Source organism: Muntiacus reevesi, chromosome X (assembly GCF_963930625.1).
Source record: "Muntiacus reevesi chromosome X, mMunRee1.1, whole genome shotgun sequence".
Taxonomy (NCBI): domain Eukaryota; kingdom Metazoa; phylum Chordata; class Mammalia; order Artiodactyla; family Cervidae; genus Muntiacus; species Muntiacus reevesi.
In genome coordinates this window covers 91,462,944-91,484,373 of record NC_089271.1, presented here as the reverse complement: position 1 = coordinate 91,484,373, position 21,430 = coordinate 91,462,944, and the positions used below count along the sequence as shown (strand labels likewise).

Below are 21,430 nucleotides of genomic sequence, written 5' to 3'. Positions count from 1 at the left end.
GGACAAGAAACAATAGTTGGAACCAGACATGGAACAACAGACTCGTTCCAAATTGGAAAAGGATTACGTCAAGGCTGTTTATTGTCACCCTGCTTATTTAACAGGGTACATCATGTGAAATGCCAGGCTTGATGAAGCACAAGCTGGAATCAAGATTTCCAGGAGAAATATCAGCTACCTCAGATATGCAGCTGATACTACTGTAATAGCAGAAAGTGAAAAGGAACTAAAGAGCCTCTTGATGAGGTTGAAAGAGGAGAGTGAAAAAGCTGGCATAAAACTCAACATTAAAAAAACTAAGGTCACGGCATCCACTGCCATCACTTCATGGCAAATAGATGGGGAAACAGTGGAAACAACGACAGACTTTATTTTCTTGGGCTCCAAAATCACTGCAGATGGTGACTACAGCCATGGAATTAAAAGACGCTTGCTCCTTGGAAGAAAAAATATGACAAACCTAGACAGCATATCAAAAAGCAGAAACATCACTTTGCCAGCAAAGGTCCATATAGTCAAGTAGTCATGTATGGACGTGAGAGTTGGGCCATAAAGAAGGCTGGGCACTGAAGAATTGATGCTTTCAAGTTGTGCTCAAGAAGACTGTTGAGAGTCGCTTGGAGAACAGAGATCAAACCAGTTAGTCCTCAAGGAAATCAACCCTGAATATTCATTAGAGGGACTTATGCTGAAGCTGAAGTTCCAATTCTTTGGCCACCTGATTGCAAACAGCCAATTCATTGGAAAAAACCCTGATGACAGGAAAGATTGAGGACAAGAGGAGAAGGGGTGGCAGAGGATGAGATGGTTAGGTGGAATCACTGACTCAATGGACATGAGTTTGACCAAACTCCAGGAGATAGTGAAGGACAGGGAAGCCTGGCATGCTGCAGGTCATGGGTTCACAGCGTCACAAAGAGACGACTTAGCAACTGATCAACAACCACCACCTAAGTTCTGGGTGAATGCTTTGAGTGTGGACATAATTCCAGCATAGAGACCTTTTAACAAGTATTCTAGGTGCTCTGAGGCCTTTTCCTTGGGTTCTGGTTGTTTTCCAAAAGATTGAACCCATTGAAGATCTTAAGTACCAGTAAGAATGATATAACTGAACTTGGTTAACTCAGGTCAGTCATGTTTCTTGATCTGTATTTAGCAGAAGCATCTGCTGTGTATTCTCTGAGGGAAGTTATAAAAAACAAATGTAGGGCTGATAGTAATCTTTTCCCCAGAGACCTTCCTGTCTCCTTTCTGCCTCTCCCATTATGATGGTTTCTATCTTACTTATGGGATAGGGCCCTTTGGGATAAACCACGTTTGATTAAATTAGAAGTAGACAGTATCCCTGTGAATGTAGCTCCCCAGTGAGCCAGCATACATTATTCTACAATACGTCAGCTTTCATTTCTGTTTCCACTGAGTGATAGTTTCTCGGATGCTGTCAGTTTTCCCTGTGCTTATGTGGATGAATTTTGCTTGATTTAATAGTATCCATTTGTGCTTTGTGGAAAAGGAAATGGCAACCGACTCCAGTATTCTTGCCTAAAGTCCTTTGGACCGAGAAACCTGGTGGGCTGCCGTCTGTGGGATCACACACAGACTTAGCATGCATGCATGCATTGGAGAAGGAAATGGCAGCCCACTCCAGTATTCTTGCCTGGAGAATCCCAGGGACAGAGGAGCCTGGTGGGCTGCTGTCTATGGGGTCACACAGAGTCGGATACGACTGAAGTGACTTAGCAGCAGCAGTTATGCTTTGTGGTATTTGCTGATGATGCTGGTGCTGTCATAAGCAAATGTGTCAACTTACTAGTTGATCTCTGGCTAAACCCTACTTTCTGCGGTTGCTAACAGTAGGAACTGATCTTCAGAGTCATTTATTTGGCTTTTTTACTCATCTCCACAATCTGATCCTTTTTTAAAAATTTTTTTTCATTTATTTATATTAGTTGGAGGCTAATTACTTTACAGTATTGTAGTGTTTTTGTCATACACTGATATGAATATACAACGGATTTACATGTGTTCCCCATCCTGAACCCCCCTCCCCCCTCCCACCTCCCTCCCCACCCCATCCCTCTGGGTCATCCTAGTGCACCACCCCTGAACCACTTGTCTCATGCATCAAACCTGGACTGGCACTTTTTTTTTTTTTAATAATATACATGTTTCAATGCTATTCTCTCAGATCATCCCACCCTGGCCTTCTCCCACAGAGTCCAAAAGTCTGTCCTATACATCTGTGACTCTTTTTCTGTCTTACATATAGGGTTATCATTACCATCTTTCTAAATTCCATATATATGCGTTAGTATACTGTATTGATGTTTATCATTCTGGCTTACTTCACTCTGTATAAAGGGCTCCAGTTTCATCCATCTCATTAGAACTGAGTCAAATGTATTATTTTTAATAGCTGAGTAATATTCCATTGTGTATATGTACCACAGCTATCTTAGATGCTGATGGGCATCTAGGTTGCTTCCATGTCCTGGCAATTGTAAACAGTGCTGCAGTAAACATTGGGGTATGCCTGTCTCTTTCAGATCTGGTTTCCTTAGTGTGTATGCCCAGGAGTGGGATTGCTGGGCCATATGGCAGTTCTGTTTCCAGCTTTTTAAGGAATCTGCACAATGTTCTCCATAGTGGCTGTACTAGTTTGCATTCCCACCAACAGTGTAAGAGGGTTCCCTTTTCTCCACACCCTCTCTAGCATTTATTGCTTATAGACTTTTGGATAGCAGCCGTCCTGACTGGCGTGAAATGGTACCTCATTGTGGTTTTTATTTGCATTTCTCTGATAATGAGTGATGTTGAGCATCTTTTCATGTGTTTGTTAGCCATCTGTATGTCTTCTTTGGAGAAATGTCTGTTTAGTTCTTTGGCCCATTTTTTGACTGGGTCATTTATTTTTCTGGAATTGAGCTGCAGGAGTTGCTTGTATATTTTTGAGATTAATCCTTTGTCTGTTTCTTCATTTGCTCTTATTTTCTCCCATTCTGAAGGCTGTCTTTTCACCTTGCTTATAGTTTCCTTTGTTGTGCAAAACCTTTTAAGTTTAATTAGGTCCCATTTGTTTATTTTTGCTTTTATTTCCAATATTCTGGGAGGTGGATCATAGAGGATATTGCTGTGATTTCTGTCAGAGTGTTTTGCCTATGTTTTCCTCTAGGAGTTTTATAGTTTCTGGTCTTACACTTAGATCTTTAATCCATTTTGAGTTTATTTTTGTGTATGGTGTTAGAAAGTATTCTACTTTCATTCTTTTACAAGTGGTTGACCAGTTTCCCCAGCACCACTTGCTAAAGAGGTTGTCTTTTCTCTATTTTATATTCTTGCCTCCTTTGTCAAAGATAAGGTGTCCAGAGGTATGTGGATTAATCTCTGGGCTCTATTTTGTTCCATTGATCTATATTTGTATCTTTGTGCCAGTACCATACTGTCTTGATGACTGTGGCTTTGTAGTAGAGCCTGAAGTCAGGCAGGTTGATTCCTCCAGTTCCATTCTTCTTTCTCAAGATTGCTTTGGCTATTCGAGGTTTTTTGTATTTCCATACAAATGGTGAGATTATTTGTTCTAGTTCTGTGAAAAATACCACTGGTAGCTTGATAGGGGTTGCATTGAATCTATAGGTTGCTTTGGGTAGTATAGTCATTTTCACTATATTGATTCTTCCAGTCCATGAACACGGTATATTTCTCCAAATAAGTCTTTTGTTTCTTTAGGTAGATATATTCCTAAGTATTTTATTCTTTTCATTGCAATGGTGAATGTTATTGTTTCCTTAATTTCCCTTTCTGTTTTCTCATTGTTAGTGTATAGGAATGCAAGGGATTTCTGTGTGTTAATTTTATATCCTGCAACTTTACTATATTCATTGATTAGCTCTAGTAATTTTCTGGTAGAGTCTTTAGGGTTTTCTATGAAAAGGATCATGTCATCTGCAAACAGTGAGAGTTTTACTTCTTTTCCTATCTGGATTCCTTTTATTTCTTTTTCTGCTCTGATTGCTGTGGCCAACACTTCCAAAACTATGTTGAATAGTAGTGGTGAGAGTGGGCACACTTGTCTTGTTCCTGACTTTAGGGGAAATGCTTTCAATTTTTCACCATTGAGGATAATGTTTGCTGTGGTTTTGTCATATATAGCTTGTATTATGTTGAGGTATGTTCCTTCTATTCCTGCTTTCTGGAGAGTTTTAATCATAAATGGGTGTTGAATTTTGTCAAAGGATTTTTCTGCATCTATTGAGATAATCATATGGTTTTTATCTTTCAATTTGTTAATGTGGTGTATTACATTGATTGATTTGTGGATATTAAAGAATCCCTGCATTCCTGGGATAAAGCCCACTTGGTCATGATGTATGACCTTTTTAATATGTTGTTGGATTCTGTTTGCTAGAATTTTGTTAAGGATTTTTGCATCTATGTTCATCACTGATATTGGCCTGTAGTTTTCTTTTTTTGTGGCATCTTTGTCTGGTTTTGGTATTAGGGTGATGGTGGCCTCATAGAATGAATTTGGAAGTTTACCTTTGTCTGCAATTTTCTGGAAGAGTTGGAATAAGGTAGGTGTTAGCTCTTCTCTAAATTTTTGGTAGAATTCAGCTGTGAAGCCATCAGAGAATTCAAAAGCTTTACAGACAAGCAAAAGCTGAGAGAATTCAGCACCACCAAACCAGCTCTTCAACAAATGCTAAAGGATCTTCTCTAGACAGGAAACACAGAAAGGGTGTATAAACACGAACACAAAACAACAAAGTAAATGGCAACGAGACCATACTTATCAATAATTACCTTAAATGTAAATCTTTTGAATGCCCCAACCAAAAGACAAAGACTGGCTGAATGGATACAAAAGAAAAACCCCTATATATGATGTCTACAAGAGACCCACCTCAAAACAAGGGACACATACAGACTGAAAGTGAAGGGCTGGAAAAAAATATTTCATGCAAACGGAGACCAAAAGAAAGAAGGAGTCGCAATACTCATATCAGATAAAATAGACTTTAAAATAAAGGCTGTGAAAAGAGACAAGGGACACTACATAATGATCAAAGGATCAATCCAAGAAGAAGATATAGCAATTATAAATATATATGCACCCAACATAGGAGCACCACAATATGTAAGGCAAATACTAACAAGTATGAAAGGGGAAATTAACAATAACACAGTAATAGTGGGAGACTTTAATATCCCACTCACACCTATGGATAGATCAACTAAACAGAAAATTAACAAGGAAATACAGACTTTAAATGACACAATGGACCAGCTCGACCTAATTGATATCTCTAGGACATTTCACCCCAAAACAATCAACTTCACCTTTTTCTCAAGTGCACACGGAACCTTCTCCAGAATAGATCACATCCTGGGCCATAAATCTAGTCTTGGGTAAATTCAAAAAAAGTTGAAATCATTCCAGTCATCTTTTCTGACCACAATGCAGTAAGGTTAGATCTCAATTACAGGAAAAAAAAAACTATTAAAATTTCCAACATATGGAGGCTAAATAACACACTTCTGAATAACCAACAAATCATAGAAGAAATCAAAAAAGAAATCAAAATATGCATAGCAACGAATAAAAATGAAAACACAAAAACCCAATACCTATGGGACACTGTAAAAGCAGTGCTAAGTTCATAGCAATATAGGCTTACCTCAAGAAACAAGAAAAAAGTCAAGTAAATAACCTAACACTACACCTAAAGCAACTAGAGAAGGAAGAAATGAAAAACCCCAGGGTTAGTAGAAGGAAAGAAATCTTAAAAATTAGGACAGAAATAAATGCAAAAGAAACAAAAGAGACCATAGCAAAAATCAATAAAACCAAAAGCTGGTTCTTTGAGAAGATAAAAAAAATTGACAAACCATTAGCAGACGCATCAAGAACCAAAGCAAGAAAAATCAAATCAACAAAATTAGAAATGAAAATGGAGAGATCACAACAGACAACACAGAAATACAGAGGATCATAAGCGACTACTACCAGTAGCTCTATGCCAATAAAGTGGACAACTTGGAAGAAATGGACAAATTCTTAGAAAAGTATAACTTTCTAAAACTGAACCAGGAAGAAATAGAAGATCTTAACAGACCCATCACAAGCATGGAAATTGAGACTATAATCAGAAATCTTCCAGCAAACAAAAGTCCAGGACCAGATGGCTTCACAGCTGATCCTATTTTTTCACGTTGCTAATATTACTGGATTCTGGTAACCTAAATTAGAAGTACCAAAAATCTCTCCTTGTCTCTGTGCACATAGGTCCCAGTCATGCAGGGAGCAGGCATGCAGGGAGGAAGCATTCAGGGTGGAGGCCAGCCTGGTGGGTTTAGTCCTGGCCAGAACCAAGTCACTCCACAGGACCATGAGAAGGTAAGTAATGTTGTCCAGCTGCCTCCATTTGCACAAATCTTTTGGAGTCCTCTTTTCATAGTCACCATGTGGAGGCCCTGGGTCTTCAGAGTTCCTTTGGAAGTGATGCTTATATTCTTAGAATGCTTTATGATCTTGTTACCTGAAAATCTGTGGGCCAGGTGATAAAATTCTTAAATGGCTATACATCAGTGGTAGCTTGTCTTAATTTTTCAGACTCATGTGCCAATAGATATTTTGTTTGCAGGCCTGATTGACCTGGAAATCGAAATCCCTTTTTTCCTCCCTTTTATACTTTATCCCTAAAGGTGATAGCAGATTCCCCACAAGCATATCTTTCTGTTTCTATATTTGACCATTGTAGCGAGGTCAAAGCTTGTGAAAAGGAGCAACTTTCAAAGCTCCTTTCAAAGGATTTAATCCTTTCAAAGGATTAAAACCTGTAGACTTCCCAGGGGTTACCAATACCATCTTCATCTGTAAGAATTTGAGGTTCATGAAGGTGTCTGCTTTGGATCTTCTAATGTTAGGCATTGTACCTGTGCTTTTCATTTTGCCTCTTCTCACCAGCTGGTTTTGGTTTTTTCTTTGGTTTGATTTGACTTTTTAATTTTTTTTTGGCTTTCTGTTTTCCATATGTGAACTGTCCTTCCATCTTGGACAGAAGCTGGTGGTATTTTTTTAGCCACCATCATTAAAACTCATTATGTTTTTTTTTTTTCCTCTGCATAGGCTGCTTTGATCATGCAGGTTCTTCAACTAACTGCAGACCAGATCGCCATGCTGCCTCCTGAGCAGAGGCAGAGTATCCTGATCTTAAAGGAACAAATACAGAAATCTACTGGAGCTCCTTAAAGGTGAGCAGACTTTACTGTGCCTGAGTCAGACAAGCTCCTTGTGCATTTGGGGTATGTACTTTTCAAGCTTAACCAACAAGAGTCTCTTGATCTAAAGACTACCCGAGTCCTGTACCCCTCTTGACTAGACCCTTCACTCTTCAGTAACTCAGTCCCTGTCATGGTAGGGGAAGGTGATAGGCATTTGTTCAATTGTTGATTGTAACCTCCTGTAACCTTTTTTTCCCTAAAATTGGCAACAGTGACATATGATCAATTTAGCCAAATTAATCAAATACAGAAATGTAGAAAGTTCAGGGTAAAAGCTCTGGTTTCTCAGTCTCATTCCAAAGACATAACGGCTAAATATAGTTTGGTATGTATTCTTCCAGAATCAATTATTATTTTATTCCCAACTATCCCATCAAAATGAAAATACAAACAATTTCAATAAAATATATAAACATTTTAGTTTCAAGTACTTATTTTGCATTGAATATTTTGAGGTTAAACTGTTATAGCACATAATTTAAGGTAGTGAATGTCCACCATCACCATCAGTCCCCGTACATTTTAGAGGTTGCTGTACACTACTGCCCTTGGTTTTCTTGCTCATCAGATAGAAAGGAACATAATCATGTCACCTAACCTAATGACATGTATAGGATTTTTAAAAAAAATTTTCCCCAACATCTTGTATTTCATAAACAATTTTGCTTTATAAAAACAGTTTAAAAGTTACATTGTCCCAATATCAATTGGAATTTCACATTTTGAATTTCTTTTTATTCCCTCTTTGTAATAATTTCTGTCCATATATTATCATTTAACAGTGGTCTCTTTACACTAACTAGCAGTCTTTACTAAAATATATTGTATTTTAATCCATATTTGTAATATTGTTAAAACTTTCAAACTGTAAATATGCATTATATCTGTATCTAGACATTAAATTGACTGAACTGAAGCTGTCATAGATGGATGGCACTAGACTTACAGTGCGACTAGAACTTTTAGTCCAGATACCCAAGGCATTTTATTTTCTTTAGTGAAAGTATAGACTGCCTATTATAGTTAGAGGAATAGATTTTTAAAAACTATTCCTCTCTTTTACTTTTTCTAATCTATTTATGCCAGAAAAGGTATCCCCTAGAATGTGAGAAAATTATGTTTTAGGATAGTATATGTAAACAATATTTCTGAAATTTCTCTCCTTGTGTATTCTTGCTTATAAGGTACCTCATTTCAAAGCCTTGCACATAAACCACAGAGCAGGGTTTTTTGTTTGTTTTATCTTTTATTTTGAAATAATTAGAAATTCACAGGAAGTTGGGAAAATAGTACAGAGAGACTCATACACCTTTCCCTTAGCTTCCCACAATGATAAAATTTTGGGACTCTATTGTACACAATACCTTTTCGGTTTATAGCACAAAAGGAAGAAATGTACATTGGTACATTACTCTTAACTAGACTACAGACCTTATTCACCTTTTATTTCTTTTAAATCTCCACTATTATGTACTTGTGGTACATGTAGTTCTTTGCAGTTTTCCACTGGGAAGGTTTTAATGTGTATTTGCTGGTATTGGTGCATACTGTAGCCAAGGTTGGCTCTCCATCCTATACCTTACTGGTTGTGATCCAGCTCTGCTATCATTGACAGGCTTATGTACCATTACCATTAGGTCAGTGGTTCTCAGCCAGAGGTGGTTTTGCCCCCTACATGTTACTTAGAAATGTCTGGAGACGTTTTTGGTTATCACAGCTTTAGCGGGTATGGTGTGCTACTGGCTTTCAGTGGGTAGGGACCAGAGATACTGCTAAACCTCCTGTAATGCTCAGGACACCCTCTGATAACAAACAGTTAAAAAAAAAAACAGTTATCTGGCCCCAGATGTCAGTAGTGCTGAGGTTGAGAAACTCCACTGTAAGAGATGATTATTTTGGGGAAGCAGGAGGCAGATGCCTTAGGAATCTGTCCCTGGTGATTTGTTCTTATGCATAGCCTCCTTCCCCTACCTTTAAATTCTTTTCTTCCTGATGTTTGGGGAAGAGAACTTTGTCTCCACTTGTAATGACTTTCTCCCAACTTTTCCTTACAGGTTTTCAAAAATACCTGGCAACAGATATGGAAATTAATTCTATAACTTTGTTGAAATGTTGCAAAAAGATGACTTCTGCATCCTAACCCTTGAATGACTCAAATTGGTGCCAGGTGGAGGACTCCTATCACCTTCTCTCAGAACAAAATCAGATCATTCTGTTGTCTTAGTTTGTATATTTTCTGTGACTTGAAATAAACTTTGAACACAATTTTAGTATACTGCAAATTGATATGCATAACCTTTTTGCTTTTGAAAGGCTGAACTCCAAGAGTGAAACCTCACATATGTTTTCTACCCTTACTGCAATATTGTACTTTAATGTTGCATAGCTGTTTTTCCTTTTAAGTTAACCATTTATTCTTCTTAATGATATTTGAGAATTTCTCAGAGGCAGGGTTTTCTGGAACTTAGTTTTTGCTTAGTTTGCTTCCAACAAGAATAATAATATTTGACCTTTGAGAACTTGCTAGAGCTTCTGAGTCTACTCAGAAAATAGCATGTGCTTAGAGCTGTAAAATGGTCAGAAGGCCAGCAAAGCAAAGAGCCTACATAGAAGAGCAGCATATTTAGTTTAGAAAAATCCAAATATCAAAATGCATTTTTTGGTCAGTACCAGGAAGGGGACAACAGAGGATGAGATGGTTGGATGGCATCACCAACTCAGTGGGCCTGAATTTGAGTAAACTCCAGGAGTTGGTGATGGACAGGGAGGCCTGGCATGCTGCAGTCCATGGGGTCACAAAGTCGGACAAGACTGGGTGACTGAACTGAAATGAATTAAAGTCTATTCACATACATAGTTCAGAGTTAAGACAAGGACAATGTATGATCACTGGTTTTAATGTGTCAGCAACACAAGAGACTGTTGACATTTTCTTGTTCTAAAACTCTTCAGTCTGGGTAGTTAACTTTAAAAGTTTAGAAAGCCACTAATTTTTCCCATGTTCAAGATGAAATAAACCTGAACAGAAATCAAACAATTCATTTCATCTTGCCTTCTAAATAATTACTAATCTGCAGCTCTACCCAGTAACCAAATTTATTCTGGGAAATTAAAACATAGAAATTCTAAAATTTTTACATTTACATTTTTCTCATTTATTTCAAAAGGACCAAATGTATAAGCAGTCAGATTGCCCATTAGGTCTGACCCTGCCTGCTTCCTTTCAGATGGGTGTGAACACAATCAGTGCCACTGGCTATAACCTACAGCTCTTTCGAATTCTCTCTCCTAGTGGCATTAAGGAGAAACATGATTTATCTCCATCAGGCCAACCTCAAGAGGTTAAGAGGTGCCTTAATAATTAGTAAAGTTCCACTGGAACTACTCTTAAGTCTATTTATATTCTCAAAGTCCTAGCCTCTGCGTTAGGATTATGGTCATGTGAATTAAAAGCCTGCCATAGGTGTGGAGAATGTAATAGCATATTGCTTACATGTCAAGCAAAAGAATGCAGAGATAATCAAAATTATGAGGGACATTAAAATTGAGAAATTTTCTACTCATATATAATCATTTACTACAACAAAAGTTTGCTGAGAAAGATACTTGATAATTGCAACCTAGGAAGAAAAACTTGCTCAAAACAGCTGAGAAGCTTTCTAGGTAGCCTCTTCATCCCTAATTTGGGCTTAGCTGTTGATGTATGTAGGATTTATTATTATCATTACCTTTTCTGCCAGCTTCCATGAACATTCTAGGCCTTGATATGTTTATTTTAGCAGCAGTCATGTCTTGAAGTGTCAACATATTGAGACATCAAGACCGAGAGTACAGCCTTTCTCCTTAGGAACTCATTATAATAAATTTTAAGGAACACTAAGATTCCAAATCAGACTCATTGGAGATCAAATTATAATTTGGTCAGCAGTTGTCTAACAGGAACCAAATCATCAAGGCAGCAGTGTGCATGTTCCTGAACCCTTATTAAATTTAAATTAGCTAAAATCCAGGAAATTGGTAACAGCAGGGGTATCCCAATCTATTCTCTAGGAAATGTCCATTAGTATTTTTTCTTGATGTCCAGTTAATACATGAAACACAGTTTGCTACCATGAGTTCATGACCTTCCTTTATTTTGTTCAGACTAGTGACTGAAAAAAATCGGTTTTTCTAATCCTTCAAGTCTTGTAGGTTTCTGGACAGTTAGAAGCAATCATTCATTTTTGGTCACAGTGGTAGAGAGATAGGTGTGCTAATGTTAATTCAGTAGAAACATTCTTGTAAATCTTATGATTTGAATTGTCTTTGAGCACAACAAAATGTGTGTTATTTTTCCTCTTTTAAGAGTTCCAGTCTTCTTTCCTTCTACTGGTTCACTGTGACTACTGACACCCCAGAGCCAGGTGGATGGAAGAAATAAAAGAGCATTTTGATAGGAGAAAGAAAAGGCATTTTGCTTATATTACTGAACAATTCCTTAATAGGTACATAGGAACCAAAGAAATGTTGTCAAAACTTTAAATTATCTTTTTAAGACATTAATAACTCCCCTTGATTAAAATGGTAATAAAGAGTCCTTGTTGACTAAATAATCATCCTAAGATGGAGTTCAGGTTTTCACAATTATTTCCAACAGAACAAGGCAAGTTAATGACAACATAGCTGGCTTTCAATTACGATACAATTTCAGTTACGATTAGCATACTTTAAAGATTATCTTTCCTAAATGGAGAGCCTAGATAAAGTAACAAAAGATTTATTCATTAAACAGAGGAAAATCTTTCATTTTTTGATAAGCAAAAATAAGGAAAGCATAAGTTACCATTCACACTGGATAAGACCATGTTTAACAGAATGTACATACTGTTATATAGGGATTGAGTTCTTGATAATTTTATATTTGTTTTACTATTTATGTTTATTATATTTTGTCATTAATTCTTTAATAAATTTTTATTTGAAAAAAAAATCACCTTACTTAGAAATTTTCTTGGTGGGTAGGAGGACTAGAATGACCCAGAGTCCAGGATATGGTTAACACTTGGAATCAACAAAATCACCCGAGGTTAAATTATGTAACTGTCAACTGCATCTGCTATCAGGCCTTGCTGCAATTAGGGCATTCCAGAAGGATTTATAGTGATTTTCAAAGAAAGAATCCATGGGCTTTACAATTAATGATAACTTCTGAAGTTCTTAGGTCCATGAAGCTCAGTGATGACCAAGTTGAATCCAATCAAAAAAGAGTGCCAGGAACTCGAGGCTTGAAAGAAACATGTTACTGTCTTTAAGTGGTTGCCTCAACCTGACCAAATCAAATAAATTGTTGAAGATGAAGAGATTTAAATGCAGATTACTATCCTTATTCCTATAACTCAGAAATTTTCTTTGTTGAAGTAGAATTGGACCTTCCTAGGATCCAGGCTGGAGTACTGGTGACAGCATTTGCTCAGGCTCTTTGCCAAAGTCTGAGGACCACATAGGAAGACTCCCACCGCCAACCTGCAAGAATAGAATGGTAGCCAGAACTAGAAGTTAGCAAAGGCTGCTGTTGGTTTGTGGGAATTTTTTCTACCTCTGCTATGCCTCTCCTCCCAACAACCTTACTTAGAAATTAAGTTATTGACGGTCTCATGTTCATGTTCATCTCACCTTTTCTGTTTGCAATCCCCAATATGCTCCCAGCCCTTAACCGTCTCAGTACTCAACCTTGCCTATTCTACTGAGCACACTCATAGGATATGAAGAGCAGTGCACTATGAACTACTAGACTCTAAAGCCAGGCTGTCTAGGTTCTAATCCCTGTTCTGACATTTGTCCCAGCTGTATGACTTTAGGCAAGTTTCTTAATATCTCTTTCACCATTCCCCCCCCCCCCAACCCTGTAAAATGGGGATAAAAATAGTATCTAGCTCATAGTCTTGTTTGGAGGTTTAAACAGAAACAACATGTGTAAAGCAATTAGAAAAATGCCTGGCACATAGCAACTGCCATTAAAGCCATCCAGTGTTTTTTCACATTGAAGAGGTGGTGATTCTTCTCGCCAAAGATACTCTTTCTAACTAGGCTCTGGGCCTCACTCTCCTTCCTTCCTTCATATCTTTCTCTCCCCTCTTTTATTTGAAATGTAATTCCCATGATATAACATTCACCCTTTTAGAGTGTGCAGGTGGTGCTTTTTAGTATAACCACCAAGTTGTACAAAATCTGAGAATATTTTCATCTCAAAAAACCCATACACATTAGCAGTCATTTGCCATTTTCTGCCAACCGCCCCCACCCCTGCCCTAGATAATCAAATCTACTTCCTGTCTCTAGATTTGCCTAATCTGGAATCATATGATATGTGGCCTTCTGTGTTGGATTTCTTGCACTTACCATACTATTTTCAAGGTTCATCCATGTTGTAGCATATAACAGTACTTCATTTCTTTTTACAACTGAATAATATTCCCTTGTGTGAATATATCACATTTTGTTTATCCATTCATCTGTTGATGGACACTTTTGTTTCCACACTTTTAGGTTACTTTACATACATTCATACACAAGTTTGTGTGTGGACATATGTTTTCATTTCTTTTAGGTATATACTTAGGAGTCAAAATGCTGGGTCATGTGGTGATGGAATTTAACATTTTGAGGAAATGCCAGAGTTTTCCCAAAGTGGTGCACTGTTTCACATTCCCATAAACAATGTGGGAGAAACCCGTTTTGCATGTTTATTTTGCAGGTTTATTTTATTCCTATCTACTGGCTCCTGATCTGTCTATAAATATGGTTAGATCATCCTTAAACTAAATAAGCATTTGCTGGACCCTGCCTTCCTCCAACACTGTTGCCAACACTCCTCTAATACATCCTCTCTTGGCTTCTGTGACACTGCTTCTCCACACTCCTACTTCTTCCCTGGCTCATCTTTCTTCTTTTCCCACATAATATAAGCATTCCTTAATGCAGCCTCAACTATGGTCAACCTGACACAATAATTAACAGAGCCTCTTTCATTTATATGCTGCTTTCCAGTTTACAGGGCATCTTATATATAATGTCTTGCTTATTATTCATGGCAATCCTGCAAGTGAGTAGAGCAGGCACTTACTAATATAAACCCCATTTACAGATGAGGAATCTGAAAATTAGAGGGTTTTCTTTCTAGCTCAAGTTTCCAGAACTGGAAGGTGTCAGGACTTTATCTAATACAATCAGCTTAATCTCCTTCCCATCTGAATGACTGATTTTATGACTGATTTTCATGTTCCAGCATGTCTCAAAACCCCTCAGAAAACTGAGGTCAGGTCATCAGCTATTTAGTTTTGTGCCCAACCATGTCTGACTCTTTGTATCCCCATGGACTGTAGCCTGCCAGACTCCTCTGTCCATGGGATTCTCCAGGTAAGAACACTGGAGTGGGTTGCCATGCCCTGCTCTAGGAGATCTTACTGACCAGGGATTGAACCCACGTCTCCTGCGGCTCCTGCCTTGCAGGTGATTTCTTTGCTACTGAGCCACTGGAGAAGTCCATATATAGTGGTGTGTACCTGTTAATCCCATACTCCCAATTTATTACTCCCCTTCCTCTTTCCCCCTTGATAACCATAAGTTTGTTTTCTGTCTTTGAGTCCATTTCTGTTTTATAAATAAGTTCATTTGTACCATATTTTTTAGATTCCACATATAAGAGATATATCTTTGTCTGACTTACTTTGCTTAGTATGGTAATCTCTAGGTCCCTCCATGTTGCTGCAAATGGCATTATCTGAGTAGCATTCCATTGTGTGTGAGTAAGTGTATCACACCCTCTTTATCCATTCATCTGTCAATAGATATTTAGGTTGCTTTCATGTCTTGACTATTGTGAATAGTGCTGTTAGATGAACATTGGGATGGCATGTATATTTGCAAATTAGACTTTTCTCTGGATATATGCCACAGAGTGGGATTGCTGAATCATATGGCAACTTTAGTTTTTTAAAGAGACCTCCATACTGCTTTCCATAGTGGCTTAACTAATTTATATTCCCACTACTACTGTCAGAGGATTTACTTTTCTTCATGCCCTCTCCAGCGTTTGCTACTTGTAGACCTTTTGATGATGGCCATTCTGACTGGTGTGGAGTGATACTTCATTTTTAGTTTTGATTTGCATTCCTCTAATAATTAGCAATGCTGAGAATCTTTTCATGTGCTTGTTGGTCACCTGTATGCCTTCTCTGCAGAAATGGCTATTGAGATCTTCTGCCCATTTTTTAATAGAGGTTTTTTTTATATTGAGTTGTATAAATTGTCTGTATATTTTGAAAAGTAAGCCCTTGACAGTTGCACTGCTTGGAAATATTTTCTCCCAGTCTGTAGGTTGTCTTTTCATTTTGTTTATGGTTTCCTTTGCTGTGCAAAAGCTTTGAAGTTTGATATGATCCTATTTTCTAATTTTTGCTTTTATTTCTTTTGCCTTGGGATCCTGATCTAAGAAAATATTACTATGATTTATGTCCAAGAATGTTTTACCTAGGTTCTCTTCTAGGATTTTTATGGTATCATGTTTTACATTTAAGTCTTTAAGCCATTTTGAATTTATTTTTGTGTATAGTATGAGGGAGCATTCTAACTTCATTGATTTACCTGAGGCTGTCCAGCTTTCCCAACACCATTTGCTGAAAAGACTGTCTTTTTTTTCCATTGTATATTCTTGCTTCCTTTGTCAAAAATTAACTGGCCCTAAGTGTGTGGGTTTATTTCTGGGCTCTCTGTTCTGTCCCATTGATCTATATGTTTGTGCCAATACCAAGGTGTTTTGATTACTGTAGCTTTGTAGTATTATCTAAAGTCTGGGAGAGTTATGCCTCCAGCTTTGTTATTTTTCTTCAGAACTGTTTTGACCCAAAACAGTGCATTTGAGTGGTTCTAATTCTCTCTTTTATTTGGTAATACAGCCAGAACTGAGTTTCTTTGCCTCACTGTTCGAATGCAGGTGGGGACAACAAATGTCTTCTCATCAATTATGAGATCAAGACCCCTATTTGGCTGAAATCTCAGATGAAATTTCCTCACTTTTAAGCAAGAATCTAAGATTGGTGCAAATAGTTTTGGCCCCAGAGATCTTTTACCAAGAGTGTTCAACATGCTGTAATAATTTTCCTAAACCTAATTCTGCAAAATTCTGCAACCAACTAGAGGAGAAACACTTACTTGGGGTGAGCGGTAGCTATTGTAGAGAACTCATTGTCCCACATAGGTCTCCCAAAGAAGGTTTTCTGTTTCAGATCTGTCAGGATGTCATTGGCCTTATCAAAGTTTAGTGCTGCATGACCAGCCTGGAGTTGGAGAAATAGGAAGTTAGAAAAAGCAGGTCCTGATAGCTGCCCTTCCTTCAGCCACTTTTAAACTTGAGTGTGAAGGTGAGAGCAGGTAGAAAATCATAAGATACGATTATTTCTGCTCAGCATGCATTATGTTTTATCTGACCTTCATCTTAGGGAATTAGTGTGTTGTTTGAACTCACAAAGCTGCTGTCCCGTCCGGTGAGGAAGAGACGGTAGTTTAGAAAACCCACTTTGCCTAATTCCTCCATCTCCTGTTCCAGGGAAGCCAATAGGTCATTGAACCAAGCAAAAGCACCCATCTCCCTGCAGATCCAGTAGAAATAGATCTGGAATCAGCAAAAGAGAATATAGCCTTATTAAGTGCCTCTTACAATGTGCACTATGATGACATGATTATGCATATATATATACTATATTTGTTGATCAAGTCTAAGAGTGACCTGGAAAAAATCACTTCTACAGAGCTGCTGACCTCAAGTGGCATTAATGTCCAGAGTCCTGACAACTTCCCTTATGGAAAGAGCTCAAACATCAGCTTCAGTTCAGGTGCTCCAGTTGACAATGAAGACCCAGTTGTTATGGCAAGTCTGCAGAAGCGGATGCCTTGTCTAGGAGAAGTGATCACTCACTCTCGTAACTCCAGGGAGAGGTTACTCTCTTACTAATTGTAAAGAGCTTAGCCCATGAAAACCGTGGGCCTATCAGACTCAGACCAGATGAAAAATGGTACTCGGGAGTGTACCTTTTGTGTTTTGAGGTTGTGATCTGCATGCTGAAATTTGTACCAGATGGATTTCAAGATAGAAGCAAAGGGTGTAACCCCAATTCCTGCTCCAACCAACACAGCCACTTCATACTGGAAAACATCCTCACTGACAGTGCCAAAAGGTCCATCCACCTGGATCCTGGCAGAAGGCAAAAGAAAATGGGCAAAAGTGAAGTCTCACCTCTACCTGCAACCTCAAACGTCCTCCCAGAGGCATAACTGTTCCACGGCTCACTGTTGCTTGTTTATTTTAATCATATTCCATTTTACCAGACTTAAGGTTCAGTGAGGAATTACTTCTCTTTTCTGCCTGTCTGTGTTCTGGTCTGGATCTCTACTGCTCTTAACGACCTACCTGGAAACTGACGAATACTGTTGTTCAAAAGTCCTTATGAGATTTTCTGTCCAGTCCCCCACTGCTCGGATATGAATGGAGAAGAAGTCTTCCTCTGGAGCAGAGGTCAGGGTAAAGGGATGCCACTCCAGGTAAGAGATTGAGGGGCAATTAACAAAAATATACTGTCCCACTTCCAAGCTGAAGCCATGCTTGTGCATCTGTAATTCCAAAACTTTGGATGGGTGCATGACAACCTATGAATGAAGCACAGAGGTCAAAAGAGGCAAATTCAAATGGTGACAGGGGCAAGCTAATAAATGAGTAAAGCTGGAGGGTTGCTGATGACAGTAAATTGCAAACAGAAATCCTTTCTGAAGGGGGCAGCAATTACCAAGTCCATACAATGGTTGCACTATGGAGCAGAGATTCAGCATTATCAGGTTGCTTGATTCTTCAAGAGAGTCTAGAAATGCTAGTTTTATATTGAAGCATAGTTGATTTACAATATTGTGTTAGTTTCAGGTGTACAGCAAAGTGATTCAGCTACTATTTTCAGATTAAATTCCATTCTATCTTGTTACAAAATATTGAATACAATTCCCTGTGCTATAACTGGATAAGCTGGAAAACCAACAAGAAATGACATTTTTTGATGTGAAAGCCTCCATCCAGGTTTCTAAATGTTAGCGACCAATTCGACTTTCTAAACAATCAGTGTATGGGCCAAACAAAATACATTTGTGGGCTAGATTGTTGTTGTTATTATAGTTCATTTGCTCAGTCATGTCTGACATTTTGCGACCCCATGGACATGCCAGGATTCTCTGTCCTTCACCATCTCCTAGAGTGTGCCCAAACTAATGTCCATTGAGTCGGTGATGCTATCCAACCATCTCATCCTATGTCATCCCCTTCTCCTCCTGCCCTCAATCTTTTCCCAGCATCAGGGTCTTTTCCAGTGAGTCAGCTCTCCGTATCAGGTGGCCAAAGTGTTAGAGAAGGGAATGGCTACCCACTCCAGTATTCTTGCCTGGTGAATTCCATGGACAGAGGAGCCTGACAGGCTACAGAGATATGGTGTATACTGCCTGTTAGCAACTTCTGACATAGACCCATGCTGATGATTTCTGCCAAGCCTCTCCAGTTCTGTCCAGCACTAGAGGAACTCAAATATATTGCCCTCAAGTAGTTTTTTATTTCTGTGAAGGTGACAACATGGCAATTTATTTCTATAATCAGGAAGAACAGAACTCTTAGCACAGCAAGAAGAAAGTGCATATTCTTTACCTTGGTAATCACAACCTTCTGCTGAGAGCGGTAAAATCGGAGGATCCTTTCAAAGATGTAAAGAATGCCTGGTGCAAGGATCCATTTCCAAGACTACACACAAGACAATAAAAAGTGAGGTTACACACTAATCTCTTCTCTAGGATTTATTTGTGTAGCAGTTCATTCCTTCATTCAATAAATAAATATTTTTGAGTGATGTGTATCATTATTAAGCCACTAATTTCACCAAAACTTGAAGATGGAAATGGAAAGGAGTAATCCACAACAGTTTTATTAACCTGTTACTCATAAAGCAGATCATTTTCTGAAATTTTACAGGTCTCACCAGGAAACAAGAGAAAAGCACAAAAATAAACTACATGGTAATAATATATATTTTTAAATTATATTTAAAGTTTAATTTTAAGAATCTAAGGCTGGGACTTCCCTGGCAGTCCAGTGGTTGGGACTTCACCTTCCAATGCAGGAGGCATGGTTTCGATCCCTGGTCAAGGAGCAAAGATCCTGCATGCCTCTCAGTCAAAAAACCAAAACATGAAACAGAAGCAATGTTGTAAAGATTGAAAAAAAAAGTTAAGACTCTCTTCCAGGACAACGTGTCCAACCTGAAAAGCCAACAAAGAAGGTTGATGTGAAGTAGAAGCAGATGATTAAAAACAAGGCAAACAAAAAAGTGTGTGGCTCACACTATTGATAACAGCAATATATAAAACTTGGTATTTATTCATCACCTCTTTTCTCAGGTACTCAAAACATCTAACATACTAATACACCTTTTATCTTGTCTACTTTAAAAAAAGCCTTTCTATCCCTCAGATCTTCTCAAAGGCAGCAGGTTGCTTCCATACCCACAGGGGCTCCTAAAAATATATTTCCTAGCAATGCTAAGTCATGTTATTTTTTGCACAATTGCTCAATCATAATACATTGGAACTCTGTGGAAAGAGATTTCTTATGCTGTTTCAGGCAAGATACTTCCTTGGGTATCTCTAGGGGGAAAAAGGGGGCAGAGACAGGGCCAGTAAACCTGAGAAGGGGCATATTACAATTTGATACTACCTCTTATTTGGGGGAAAAAATCCCCAGATGATTCAGAAGACATGAAAAAATATATTTAAGAAGTGGCTAGTCACCAATGGTAGGGAGGAATGTTAGCTTTGAAAGTAATCAGAGAAAATTAATATTAAAACAAAATAGCATATTAGCCTCTCAAATTGGAAAACAGCTTTAAACAATGATGCCAACCGTTAACTGGGATGCAGAGAAAGAGATGTGCATCAGTCACATGTGTACCTGGGAAGTACAAATAAGTAGCATCTTCCCAAAGAGAAATTTGGCAACACATCAGCCTTGAAAGCATTCCTTCTCTTTGACACAGGAATTTTACTCCTAGGAAATGGAGCATAAAGGAATAATTAAGGCATGCACAAAGTGCATGAGTGTAGTCATGACTATTTATTAAGGGAAAAATTATAAAAATGGCATATTATACAGATTTTTTGGAGACCAAACTGTCTTGTCTTTATTTTATTTATTTTTGTATTGAAATATAATTGGCATATAACATATTAGCTTTATGTGTACTACATAGTGATTCAATATTTGTAAATATTGCAAAATTATCACCACAGTACATCTAGTTAACCTTCTGCACCATGCATGGTTACAAAAAAATTTTTTCCTGTGATGAGAAAAGTCTAAGATTCACTTTCTTGGTATCTTTCAAATATCCTGTATAGTATTATTAATTATAGTCACCATGTACATCAAGCCCTCAGAACTTATTTCATAACTGGAAGTTTGTACCTTTTCACTACTTTCACCCATTTAGCCTACTCTCCAACCCCTGTCTCTGATAACCACCAGTCTGTTCTCTGTATTCTATGAGCTTCTTTTTTCATTTTTTTTAAAAACTAGAGTCCCGAGAAAAACTATTAAAAATTCCAATATATGGAGGAAGAACAACACACTGCTGAATAACCAACAAATCACAGAAGAAATCAAAAAAGAAATAAAAATATGCATAGAAACAAATGAAAATGAAAACACAACAACCCAAAACCTATGGGACTCAGTAAAAGCAGTGTTAAGGGGAAGGTTCATAGCAATACAGGCTTACCTCAAGAAACAAGAAAAAAGACAAATAAATAACCTAACACTACACCTAAAGCAACTAGAGAAGGAAGAAATGAAGAACCCCAGGGTTAGTAGAAGGAAAGAAATCATAAAAATTAGGGCAGAAATAAATGCAAAAAAACCCAAAAGAGACCGTAGTAAAAATCAACAAAGCCAAAAGCTGGTTCTTTGAGAAGATAAATAAAATTGACAAACCATTAGCAGATGCATCAAGAAACAAAGGGAGAAAAATCAAATCAACAAAATTATAAATGAAAATGGAGAGATCACAACAGACAACACTGAAATACAAAGGGT

At 37.9% G+C, this 21,430-nt stretch overlaps 2 protein-coding genes across 4 annotated transcripts in view; one reads left to right on the top strand and one right to left on the bottom strand.

Annotated features, from left to right (window-relative positions):
- Positions 1-12,186, top strand: part of CSTF2 (cleavage stimulation factor subunit 2) — a 36,060-nt gene extending 23,874 nt beyond the window's left edge. The window contains exons 12-14 of the mRNA XM_065915907.1: positions 6,284-6,394; positions 7,127-7,251; positions 9,336-12,186. Of these exons, the coding sequence (XP_065771979.1) occupies positions 6,284-6,394; positions 7,127-7,249 (234 nt within the window). The 3' untranslated portion in view covers positions 7,250-7,251; positions 9,336-12,186. The remainder of the gene's footprint in view (positions 1-6,283; positions 6,395-7,126; positions 7,252-9,335) is intronic.
- Positions 12,187-12,656: 470 nt separating this feature from the next.
- NOX1 (NADPH oxidase 1) overlaps positions 12,657-21,430 on the bottom strand; it is a 37,919-nt gene continuing 29,145 nt past the window's right edge. For 2 of the 3 annotated variants that reach the window (XM_065915607.1, XM_065915605.1), the window contains 6 exons: positions 18,995-19,087; positions 17,726-17,961; positions 17,347-17,509; positions 16,784-16,930; positions 16,471-16,595; positions 12,657-12,783 (listed from right to left, as the gene is read on the bottom strand). In XM_065915607.1, coding sequence (XP_065771679.1) covers positions 12,657-12,783; positions 16,471-16,595; positions 16,784-16,930; positions 17,347-17,509; positions 17,726-17,961; positions 18,995-19,087 — 891 coding nt within the window. The remainder of the gene's footprint in view (positions 12,784-16,470; positions 16,596-16,783; positions 16,931-17,346; positions 17,510-17,725; positions 17,962-18,994; positions 19,088-21,430) is intronic. The other variant, XM_065915606.1, reaches the window with a different exon arrangement.